Source organism: Mustela lutreola, chromosome 2, assembly GCF_030435805.1.
Source record: "Mustela lutreola isolate mMusLut2 chromosome 2, mMusLut2.pri, whole genome shotgun sequence".
Taxonomy (NCBI): domain Eukaryota; kingdom Metazoa; phylum Chordata; class Mammalia; order Carnivora; family Mustelidae; genus Mustela; species Mustela lutreola.
Genome location: NC_081291.1, coordinates 8430753 through 8442916, shown reverse-complemented (window position 1 = coordinate 8442916; position 12164 = coordinate 8430753). Strand labels below are relative to the sequence as shown.

Here is a 12164-nt window from a genome sequence, read left to right as displayed (position 1 = left end):
CACACAGCCAGGCGCCTCCACAACCCTCTCCACACACGCACACGTGCGCGCGCGCGCACACACACACAAACCATGGCATCTCTGCATATATTCTACTTCCAGAACCCACATGTTCACAGCCCTATCCTACCTTGACACAAAGCATCCCATGCACACTTTCTCCCACATTTACGTCCCCACACCCTTTCCCTTGCACACACATTAAAACACACTCTGATACAGCCATACCATTGCTATTACACACACACGCGCGCACACGCACATAGATACATTTCCTTTCAGCTAATGTGCCCGCAGCGCTCTCTACACACATTATTATATTATATATATTACACAATATTATGTCCTTATTGCCTCTCTCATCACTAGAACGCCAGCTCCACCAGGGAATTTCTTTTGCTCATTGCTGAGCCGCCCCCCCACCAGCTCCTAGAACAGCACCCAGCACACGACAGGTACTCATAAATGTAGACTGAGTAAGTTGGCAGAGATGCAGATGTTTGGCATATTTCTTGTACACATAGCACTTCCTCCTGTCCCTTCTCAGATGCTGTCTTCATGTCCTGATGGAAGGACCCTTGCTGTAGAGAAGCTCCCAGGAGAATGGAGGACCAAAGTGTGAAGGGACAGGAGAGTAAACAGCTCAATCAGTCTGTTTCTCCCTCATTTTTCAGCATCAAGTGACTCATTCATTCATTTAATAAAATTTTATTGAGCACCTACTGTGTGCCAGGCACTGTTCTAGGCATCAGGGCTTCAGGAGTGAAAAGACAACTAAGAGGGCCTAAGAGAAAACTAAGAGAGCTTGGGTGGCTCAGTCTTTTTTGCATCTGCCTTTGACTTAGGTTGTGATCTTGGGGTCTTGAGATCAAGCCCTGCATCAGGTTCCCTACTCAGCAGGGAGTCTGCTTCTCCCTCTCTCTCTGCCCCTTCCCCCCACTCATGCTCTTTCTCTCAAATAAATAAATAAATAAATAACTTTTTTTTTTTTTTTAAATCCTAGTGAGGGAGAAGCTAATGGCCACTAAGCATAATGGGGAATTTAAATAGTCTGTGAGTGGATGACAAGTGTATGCAAAACAAATTTTGCACAGGGTAAAAAAGAGCTGGAAGGACCAGTTGTTTGGTTTTTGCAATTTGGAATAGAGTGGTAGGAGCAGGCCTCACTGAGAAGGTGACATTTGAGAAAAAACTTGAAGGAGCTGAGGGAGCAAACCATGTCGATGTGAGGGGGAAGAACATTTCAAGTGGTAGCACCTCTAAGTGCAAAGGCCCTGAAGCACTGGGAGAACTTTGGCTTTTACCAGAATGCATGGGGAGCCAGCCACAAGAGGCTTTGAGCAGAGGAGGGTTGTGGTCTGATTTACATTTTATTTTTTTTAAAGATTTTATTTATGTATTTGACAGAGAGAGATCACAAGCAGGCAGAGAGGCAGGCAGAGAGAGAGGAGGAAGCAGGCCCCCCACTGAGCAGAGAGCCCGATGTGGGACTCCATCCCAGGACCCTGGGATCATGACCCGAGCCGAAGGCAGAGACTTCAACCCAATGAGCCACGCAGGTGCCCCCCTGACTTACATTTTAAACCAGAACTCAGTTTTGGTTGCATTGAGTTAGAGATTCCGTGGAACCTGCAGGGGCATGTTGAGAAGTGTTTTGAATAAGTACGTCTACCTTAGTCTGGATTTTCTACCTAAAATTATCGAACCTGGGATGGGGGTGTGGACAAGGCAAGGCCAGCTGTCTCCACCTTCTCTAGCAGACCTGAACGCTTCTTTGTGTCTGGCAGTCCCCACTTGACCCTTTCTTGGCCAGCACTTGATTTCAGGACCGCGGACAGCGCTAGCTGGGGTTGGATGGAGTGCTGTCCTCTGTGCTGAAGTTTTGCTTCTTTCCTGCCTGCGGGGAGGTAGCTGTGGGACAGGAGGAAACATGGCCCTCAGAGGTACGATGCCTGAAAGTAGGAGATCTGTCTTGTGAAGAAGGGGGCTCCGTGATTCCATCCTCCTCTGCCTTAAGCCCTCTCATGCTCCCACCTCCTTTCCCATGCCCAAAAATCAGCCCCAACACCTACCCCATCTCCTCTCCCTCTACCTGTCTCTTCCCTAGCTCAGCTGAGCTGCATAGGCGTCTTCACTGTTCTCTGAACACGGAGGGCTCATTCCCACCTCAGGGATTTTGTGCTTGCTGTTCCCTCTGCCTCAAACTTTCCTTCCCCCGCCATATTTACATGGCTCTTTCTTCCCTCCTTCATGCCTCTTTAAATTGCAAACTGTGCCCCCATCCCAAAGTTGTCCCATTGTCTTCTCTAGCTTGAATTTTCTCCTATCACTTATCAATATTTAATATGTCAGAGATCCCAAACCTTGACCTGAACCCCTGGTCCAAGAGCTTGGAATTCAGAATTTTTCAGATTTTTAAAAAAGGTACTATGGTATAATACTCTGTATTGCATCCCTAGTGGGGCCTGGGATAACATCTCAAAATCAAACACTTTATCTGGAATGAAACATAAGAATACTCACATAAGTTTCAATAAATAAAAGCTATAATAACCTTCTATCCGTAAAGGCCAGATTTTGCCACAAATGGGTTGTGAAACCATTTTGCTTTTCAGACCTTTTTGGGATTTGGTATTGTGACTCTGTATCTAGTTTATTTATCTTGTTGTCTGTCTCATGTATTAGAGTGTTGACCCTCTGATGTGGAAATTTGTGTCCGTTCTGTTCATTGCTACAGCTCCTGTGCCTACAATGCAGCACCTGGCACACAGTAGGTGATCCATAGTGTTTGCTGAATGAATGAATGAATGAATGAATGAATGAATGAATAGAATGGAGGGGAGGGAATCAGAGAACACTTTTCCTGTTCCTGAATGACTCCATGCCCCGAGTGGCCAATTGGAAGCCCTTCAGAGCCATGATGGAGTTGTGAGGAGGTCTGTGCCTTCATGCCTCCTGGTTTCCACTGGGTCCTCAAGGGTTGTATCTCAGCACGATGTCACAAGTAGAACCCTTGCTCCCATCCATGCAGCTAGGGGGTTAGCATGTGGGCTCTTAGTGCCTTCACCCTATTCCCTGTGTCCTCAGCACCCAGGCCATAGTCAGAAACAGGCTAGGTGCCTGGAGGAGACAGTCACGTGAGGCCCCTCACTAGGTGTTTTTGTGCCTTACATGTAGCTTGTGGTGCTGTCTGCATTCGACAGATAAGGAAACAATAGAACAGAGAGGTTAATTAACTTTCCCGAGGTCATGCAACATGCAACCAGGAAATGCTGAGCCACGATTTAAAGTCGCTGGCTCAGTGACCCCACACTGCTTTTCCATAATCACTCTCAGATCCACTGTGACAATAAACACACTCCCAGTCTCACCTTGGCTACATACCAATGATTAAATTCTTCTACGCCCCAACACCTGGGGGAGGAGGAAGGCAGGTGGCCAAACTTCTGTTACAAACAGGTCTTTATTAAAGATAAGGAGGGGGCAGGAAAGGGGGGCAGTGTCTCCTCTGCCCACTGCCTTTGGCTGCCTGGGGCAGGGGAGCCCTCTCTGCTCCACCCATACCCCCCATGATGGCACATCTGCAGGAGGCTGGGGCCCGGGATGGGGGGCAGTGGAAAGAACAAGGGCAGATTCCAAGGCAAAAAAAGTCTCCTCCCATAGCCCTAATAACAGAAGGGTTTGGGGTGATCTGGGCACAGACAAGGGGAGACAGCACCCTGAACCCCAAAACCTCTGAACTGGGGCAAGCCCTGTATAAGTTGGGAGTTAGGAGGGACTGAGTGAGAGTTTACACATGGGGGAGGGGCTAAGAGAGGAAGGGGTGCCCCAAGGACCCTGCCATGGGGGAGCCTGCCCCCCATGCTCCAGCTGGACTCTTCTGAATCTGATAGAGGACCCGATGACAAAGGATGACCCCATCTCCTTCTTCTTTGCTTGTCCTTAGACATTGGCGGTCCCCCATTGACTGGAATCATACCCACCCATCCTAGAAATTCTGAAAACCAAGGACTCCTATTGGTTGTTCAGACGCTGAACACTAACTGGAGTTACCCTCTTGCCTGAGGATTCTAAGACATGAGGGGAGGTTCCCACTGGCTGGAGTAAACTACTTTTAAGTAGAAATTTTAGAACCGGGGGCTCCCATTGGCTGAGCAATGGCCAATGGGGTCAGGTTTTGGCCCTTAAAAGAGTAATCCTAGGGGCAAGGGCCCACCTCCCAGTAATGCCCACTTGGGTATCCCAGAGGGCAAGAGAGGCAGGGGGCCCCCCAAATGTCCTTCCAGCCAGCCTCTAATGCCTAGGTCGGGCTGGTTTGTGCACAGAGGGCTTTGGCACTCACATGGCACACGCACCCACACGTGTGGCGGGAAGGAAAGGGGGCCTGGCAGATTCTGAGAGGGCATCGGGGGCCTCACAACAGGTGGTCACGGCTGGCAAACAGGTAAGGGCTGAAGTTGTCCCGGTGGAAGGGGGAGGGATAGAGTCCGCTAAGGGTGTACAGGTCCCGAAGCAGGGGTGTGGGCAGCAGCAACTTCCGACCACGTCCGCCACCCCCACCCGGCCCCCCAGGCCCGGGGGAGGAGGGTGAGGGACCCTGGCTGGGGGTTGGTGCTGGCAGGGGCAGGGGCAGGGGCAGGGGCGTCGGCTCAGACCTCAATCGAGGGCGGGGCACACGGGGCGACGAACACATGGCTGGAGCCCTGGAGGACACGCAGCTGGGGATCAGGTGGCCACGGCGGGCACAGTTCTGCGACTCTGGGGGTCAGGGTCAGAGGTCAGGGGATCAGAAAGCTTGGGAGGGGGCCACGAGAGCATAGGCGAGACCTCTGTGGCAGTGACTGCGACCTGGAAGTCCCCCCGGTTATCCCCCCACTCCCTCGACACTCACTGGATGGGGTGAGCCGTGCCGGTGTCGAATGCGGCCTGCAGGCTTCGGGTTCCTGAGACAAAGAGGCAGAGGGAAGGGGCTAGTGGCCCCCTGGGCCCCACTGGCCACAGCCATGAGGGGCTCATCAGGCAGAGAGCTGGTGGAAAAGACCTAGAGTTTTCCGGATTAATCAAAACACACCCTTCTATTTTGTGTGACTGTCCCCCAGGACCAAGGTCCACAAAGACGAGCAATCCCTCTACCTCCCCAAGGCCTGGAGACCCCCACCTCTTGCCTGACTTCCTGCCTCCTCGGTCCCCTTCCATCTACCACCCTCTCCAGCCGGGATCAGACCCCGGCCCCCCTTACCTGGGCCACACTTAACTTTTCGAGGGGGCTGTCCATGGTGGGGGCTTGGCCCAGGTCCTCCCAGGGGGAGAGCCTTCGGCCAGAGGGCCGCCGGCTCTGGAAGTTGTGTACGACACATGTGACCTGGGACAGAGTGAGAGGGGCATGTTGAGGCCTGAAGCCAATAATGTAGGAGTGGCATCCCCATTTTTCAGATAATGAAACTGAGGCTCAGGTTTTCAGTTAACATTTTCCAATACATTTATGTGCCAAGCACTGTTCTTTCCACCTTACTAAGAGGTAGGTACTATTATTATCTATTCCACAGGCCATGACAGGGTGAGGCAAGTAAGGCCAAGTGGTGCAAAGGCAGGATCTGGTGCTGTCTTTTAAGTTTTGGATATTTTGGACATCACGTGTTATTGCATTAATTTCGGTTTTTGTTTTGTTTTAAGATTTTATTTTATTTATTTATTTGTCAGAGAGAGAGAGAGAGCACATGCACACAAGCAGGCAGAGGCAAAGAGAGAAGCAGGCTCCCCGCTGAACAAGGAGCCAGTTGTGGGACTCGATCCCAAGACCCTGGGATCATGGCCTGCGCTGCAGGCAGCGACTTAGCCGACTGAGCCACCCAGGCGTCCCTACTTTTGGTTTTTAAAAAATATGTCATTAAAACATTATTTATCTTGATTACTCAGTGTTTCAGTGGGCCTTCAAATTCTGCACTCAAAGCAAGGACCTCACTCTACATACCCTGGTCCTGTCATCCCATTTCACAGATAAAAACATCCAGGCAGGGTAATGTAAAGGCACTCGCCCAAGGTCACAGAGAGTCCACACCCTTCACTATCGTGAGGCCCAGCTTCTCGGGTCAGAGAGCTCACAGAGGGTCTCCCATACTGGTATGAATGGGATGGCAAGGTGGCTCACCAGAAATGTTGCGATGGCAGCGCCTGTCAGAAAGCCGGCCAGCACATCCGACCAGTGGTTGCGGTACTCCGCCACGCGGACCACGCCCACCAGAAAGGCGGGACACAGCAGGGCCAGGCAGAGCGAGGGTTTGACCAGGCGGGAGCCCTTCACGCGGAACACGAGAGTCACGTACATCTGTGGGAGCCAGACCAATCAGGGGGACGCATGGCAGGTGGCTACCGCCTTCCGGGCTGGAGGGCGTGGCCAGAATCCCTGGGAATGGCACTGGGGCTGGAGGGTGTGGCCAGGAGCTACGGAGCCAGGGGGACTGGAGTTCGTGGATGGAGACGTGAACTCCCAGCGGGCCCTTTCAGGGATAGGGGTGTGGTCTGGACACAAAAGGGCAGTGGACAGAGTCGGGGGCCCAGGACTCCCCAGGACCAGTCACAGATGGAGAAAGATGCTTGCTAGGTCAGCCCACCGCTTCAGAACCGGAGCGTGGAGTCAAGGCCCAGGGGGGCAGGTCCAGGAACTCCAGGAGGTGGAACCCCCAAGCCCCAGGGATCCACTGACAAGAAGAAACTAATTAGTCCTGGACGCCAGAAAAAGGAGGCAAAGCAACAGGAGGTGCGAACCAAGAAAAGGCTGGGGACAGAGGAAGTCCCAGTCAGTCAAGTCGGGGGCGTGGCCAGATCTTGAAAGGGCAAGGACAAAGCGGGATGGGGAGGTTGGGGGAGGGTCCTCCCTCCCAAGCTCCAGGGGACCGAATTGAAAGCCCAACTGCCTAGTCTCCCAGCCAAAATTTAGGGACCTGTAGCATCAGGGGTATGGCTAGGCTCCAGGGAATGGAGTACAGGGCTCCAGGAACAGTGTTTTGGTCCCATGGGGCGGAGCCAACAACCTCCCTTGGGTGTGGCATTCCCGGACCAGGGGGCGTGGCCAGACTCAAAAGAGGTAGTCTGCATGGACCTTCCTGCCCCAGAGTGGGACCACCCTCAGGGCAGTGTCACAGCTCTGGAGTGTGACTTTATCCTGGGAAGGAATCAGAGTTTCCAGTCCAGAGTGGCCTCCTGCCCATTGGCCGCCCCCCTCCCACTTTTGTGCCCCTATTCTGGGGCTCACCGCTGTGTAGGTGACTGCGTAGGCGCAAAGGGCGGCATCCTTGCAGGGGAAGGCACGGCGCGCAGCGGCCACCAGGCTGGGGCTGCCGGCACAGGCACCCTGGTCGGTGACAAAGCGGTCAGGCCCTGGCCTGTCGGGCGAGGGCGGTAGGCAGCCCAGGGCCGTGTAGTTGGGGCGGCACACCGACAGGAAGTGCGGTGTAGGGTTGCCGGTCACCACCTGCCCCGCGTTGGCGAAGATGGTCGTGGTGAAGAGGCCGAAGGAGTAGACCCCTGGGGGTGAAGTGGGAGAGAGAGTTCATGCTGGGCCCCTGATACCCCAGGGCCCTCCTCCTGTGAGCCCCTGTGGTTCATCCGGGCACCTTGTTCCTGTGACCATCATTAAAGCACAGCAGCGAATCCCCCTAAAGCCATAGCCCATTATCCCTGGGCCAAGGTCCTCCCCCCTTGGGACGAACGTGATGGCACCCTGAGCCTCTTGCTTCTGTCCCCCTTAGATTGCTACCATCTCAGGAGTGGGTCCTTCCCTGGAACTCCAGTGTAGTTGGGCTAGGACCCCTCAGCAGCATAACATCAGGACTGGGCTCCTGCCTGAAATCTCCGAAGACCATCCTGGTGGTATTTCTGGGCCTCTTTATACACCTGCCTTGGGCTCACTGTTATTGAGTTGATCACTTTTTCCCTGGGTCAACAATCAACTAGAGCTAGAGCTCCAGTCTTCTGTCATAGGGACCACCATTTTGGATGAGCTCTGTCCTTCTCCTACACCATGGCCACTCATTGTGGCTGGGGGACCCCCCCACCACCACCACCAGGCTCTCATTCTCCTGCTTGGGGTGGGATAGAGGTTGGGCTGGTCTTTGGCCTGGGCCCATGTCCCCATTTTCTGCCTTGATACTCTCCTTGTAGCAATCTGGGGCCCTGAATTTGCCACCACGGTTGGCGTAGGCCTACCACTGTGCCTAGACCCTCCACTGTGCCTGGCCTTACCCACATCCCTCTTTGCCTCTCGAGGTCATCACCAGGGCAGTTCTAGGCCCTCTTCCCCATAAAATTCTTATTATGGCTGAACCTCGCCCGTACCTCGTTTGCATAGCTGACCCCCTGGCTGCATCACTCACCCAGGAAGCGGACCAGCCTCCGCAGTGGGGGGCTGAAGCGGCAGCAGGCCCCCGACACGATGGTGCTCTCCCCGATGATGGGGATGGCTGAGGGTGGCGCAGGGAAAAAGGCACGCGCCAGCTCCCCCAGCAGGATCTGTGGGCAAGATCAAGGCGGGGTCTTCCTGGCCTTCAAAGCCAACCCTCCACCCACCTCCACCTGGCCCTCCTGCCATCTGGGTCTGACCAAGGCTATCCCCAGTCTCACCGTGAGGGTGGGCCCAGCAGTGACCAGGGCATAGATGAGTGCAGGAGGTACTCGGCTCGCAGCCTCAGGCCCTGGGTAAGGCTTGGCATAGGTACTGTCATAGCAGAAGAACCCTTGGGTGTGTACGGGGAAGGTGTCCGTGAACTCCAGGCGGTAAGCAAGCAGGACCACGATGCCCAGAAGCACTGACTGCCACCCAGTCATGGCAGGGGGACAGAGAGAGAAGAGACAAGGTCAGGTCCAGGCTGGGGCCATGGTGACCAACCGAGGAAAAGATACTACTACTGGCAGAAGTGCTGGCAGCTCCCAGAAGTACAATCCTCACTGGGGGCAGGACATGATACTAAACCCCTTCCGTGAATTAATACATCTTACCTTAATAACTGCCCTAGGAGAAAGGGACTCTGATGACGCCTTTTTGACAGCCAAGGAAGCTGAACTCAAGAGAGGATGGGAGGTACCCAGAGTTCTGCGCTAAGGGTGGACAGAGCGGGCTTGGAACCCTGGGAGTGTCCCTTCGGAACGCGCCTCCTCCCCACTAAGGGTCTGGGAGCAAGTCTGGGGTGCAGACGGGCGGATCAGGGGCAGGGAGATAGTTACTGGGTTTCTCACCTCCACGAAGACAAAGCAGGGAATGATGGAGAAACTCCTCTTCGATTGAGGTCTCCCTCCTGCCATGGTGAAGGCTGGGCCTGTGGACGTGGGTAGGGAATGGGACCGCCAGGGCGGGGCCTGGGGGAGGCTCCGGTCACCTGCCTGAGTAGAGTCCTCTGGCCACACCATGACCCCCACCCCCACCGCCACCCCAGAACTACTACAAAGGAGCCCTGGTTCCACCCACTGTACCTTCTGGCCATGACTCTGAATGTCTAGGATCCTGCCCTTTGGAGGCCTCCCCACACAAGCAGCTCAGCCCATCCCCAGCCCGGATCCCAGAGGCTCTACAGTGGTTTTCTCCCCCAACAGCCCACATAGGAGATTCAGACCTCATGCCTTTTAGGAGGGTCTCTCCTTCTTACCACACAGGTCACCTCCCCTCAGCCCTTGGAAAAGACTTCTCCAGCTAAACGGAACCCCTCTCCCACAGAGAAGGGCCCACTTAGAAGGGTTCTCACCCCCATGGGTTTTTAGGGGACCCCATCCTCTTTCCTCAAATACTTTATAAGGGACCCCATGCTCTGTGTCCCCCACCCCCACCAAATTCCTCCTCTGAGTCCCTTTCCCCATGGCCCACAAGGGCCTCTCTTTCCTGTCCCCATGGGCTGCGCCTTGACTGTTTCGTGCTGATGGCCAGGCCCTCTGATCCCAGATGCCTCCCCTTCTTCTCCTCCTCCCAGACTGTCAGCCTTGCTGTCTCACAAAGGGGCTATCTTCTCCCCACAAGCCTCCTCTTCCCCCAATCGAACCTCAGCCCCCAGCACTGAGGGGCCAACAGAGCCACACCTGCTCGACCCATTCTCCCAGGCTGACCTCACCTGTGAAAGGGCCCTATGGCTTCCCACAGGCCTCCGCCACACCCACAGACTCACAGCCGCTCCTGGCGGCCAGCAGGGCAGGGATGGTCAACCCCATTGCACAGATGTGGAAACTGAGGCCCAGGAAGGTGAGGGTAGGCACTCTGGGTCCAGTGCCCCATCCACGCAGCTTGCTCTGCAGTGTGACATGCGGGGCGAGGGTCACCAGAGATCTCAGACGCCCACGTGGCCACGGCCCCTCACCCTTCCAGAGACACAATCACACATACCGGCATCCCTAGAGTATACAACTCAGCCACGGCCTCCATCCCAACCACCACCACCACACACACACATACACACACACACACACAACACACACAAAGAGTACAGAATTTGTCCATCCCACCAACAAGGAGCCAGTGCTTGCTGGGTTACAGGCACTTTGCTGGTGGTGAACAAGACAGGCCTGCTCATTCAGACAGGTGCCCAACACCCACAACACACAACTGTACACTCACACACATGGCACAGTGTGCACACGGCCTGTCACAGACACCCACACAGATCAAACAATCCCCCACACAAACACAGTCACAGGGACACAAGGGGAGGTCCTTCAAACACTTCACAGCCCCGCATATAGCCCCACACCAGCACTCACCCCCCTGTCACCAGGGACAGAGCCTCAGAGCTGCCAACACATGGGAGAGTTACATCAAAAAGAGTCACCACACACAATGGGGGTCATAAACCGGTCACGGTGTCACACCCCCAACAACCAGGCACTCAGCGACAGCCACACACATTCACAGTGTCTCAGCCACACTGACACTCACAGGAGAGACGATGTCATCCACGAGCTCAGCCACATGGCCACCACAAGGGCACATACGTGGACCGCGACACGGATTTGCACACCGAGCCACACAAGAAAGGCGCATGATCACAGCCACACACTGAGACATAGAAATGGGCCCCCACACACCATCAGAAGGAACACACAATGGCAGTCATATGCACACAACTGTACAGACACCGAGACAGCCCCACAACAGTCACAGGGATAGCAGTCACAACAACACAGCCACACACACCCTCAGAGTGACATCCGTGATGACAGCCACACAATCACAGCCACAGGAGAGTCACACATCCACCACACAGACCATCCACCACACAGGCATCCCCAGAGCCACACAATCACAGTTACACAACCACACACTGACACAAAATGACAAGCACACAATCACAGTCACCCTCACCACCTGCCGCTTGGCTTCACCGGCCCGGGGTCCCCATCTCCACGCTCCCCTCCCCGAGGCCGGTTCTCAAGCCCCAGCTCACTGCCTCCCTTCCCCCTCCCTGCGCCGGACCCACAAGGGACCCGACCCGCAGGAGCCGAACCCTGGCCGAACCATACAGACCGAGGGTCGGTAGCCCGCGAGAGGGGATGCCGGGAGCGGCCCAAGCCCCTCTCCCTCACCGGGTCGAGGCTGTCACGGTCTGAGCCCCCGCTCCGCTTAGACGTCACCCGGGCGACAGGACGAACTGACGGACCGCAGGCCCCGCGGGCGGACACGGAGATGGGAGACGCCGTCGGCCCGGCAGCGCCGCGCAGACTCAGCGAAGGGGCGAGGGGCGGGGCCTCCTGGCGTTATGCAAATGTGCATAACCCAGTCGGGCGGGGACTCGCGGCGTCTCATTAGCATGATCCGGGGCGGGGCCTCTGTTGCTCTCGGTGGGGCCGAAGAGTGTTAGCACAAATTTGGGAGGGAATGAAGGATGCAGGTTGAGGGGGAACTAGGCGGTGGGGGCGCAGAGGGGAGGAGGAGGGCAGGGTGCGAGCGTGACCCTGGACCTCGACCCTCCCTCCCTGTGCCTCAGTTTCCCCTTTGGGGCAGCAGACTAGAGTGCCAGGGCCCTCTGGATCCTCATATCTGGACAGACTGACCCCTGACCTTGTTATTATTAAATCTGGCCTCACACTGTCCCCTAAGCCTACACATTCTGAACAGCATCTGGGGTCCCCACACCCTCCCCAACACTGGAAAGGAAACTGGGTGTGAGGGTGGTCATTCTCAGGCACAG

At 55.3% G+C, this 12164-nt stretch overlaps 1 protein-coding gene across 5 annotated transcripts; it reads right to left on the bottom strand.

The window, feature by feature from the left end:
- Positions 1-3444: 3444 nt before the first annotated feature.
- PLPPR2 (phospholipid phosphatase related 2) lies at positions 3445-12044 on the bottom strand. 5 transcript variants are annotated; one of them, XM_059160023.1, is made up of 10 exons: positions 11560-12044; positions 10149-10269; positions 9232-9311; positions 8620-8808; positions 8373-8508; positions 7253-7524; positions 6149-6325; positions 5240-5362; positions 4892-4943; positions 3445-4758 (listed from the first exon to the last, which is right to left on the bottom strand). In XM_059160023.1, exons 2-10 carry the CDS (start codon positions 10189-10191, stop codon positions 4415-4417), a joined length of 1416 nt encoding a protein of 471 aa, XP_059016006.1. In that variant the 5' UTR covers positions 10192-10269; positions 11560-12044; the 3' UTR covers positions 3445-4414. The 5 variants fall into 5 exon arrangements, with proteins under 5 accessions (XP_059016006.1, XP_059016010.1, XP_059016008.1 ...); XM_059160028.1 differs by having other exon boundaries at positions 4579-4758; positions 5256-5362; XM_059160027.1 differs by lacking the exon at positions 10149-10269.
- Positions 12045-12164: the final 120 nt, after the last annotated feature.

What these genes read in the sequence shown, in the direction of transcription:
- PLPPR2 (XM_059160023.1), bottom strand. Translation starts at nt 10,191, where the DNA reads ATGGGGTTGACCATCCCTGCCCTGCTGGCCGCCAGGAGCGGCT. An exon ending in CTGCTGGGCCCACCCTCACG is followed by an intron (nt 8,509 to 8,619) that starts GTGAGACTGGGG and finishes TCTTGCCCACAG; the next exon opens with ATCCTGCTGGGGGAGCTGGC. An exon ending in GAGGCTGGTCCGCTTCCTGG is followed by an intron (nt 7,525 to 8,372) that starts GTGAGTGATGCA and finishes CTTCACCCCCAG; the next exon opens with GGGTCTACTCCTTCGGCCTC.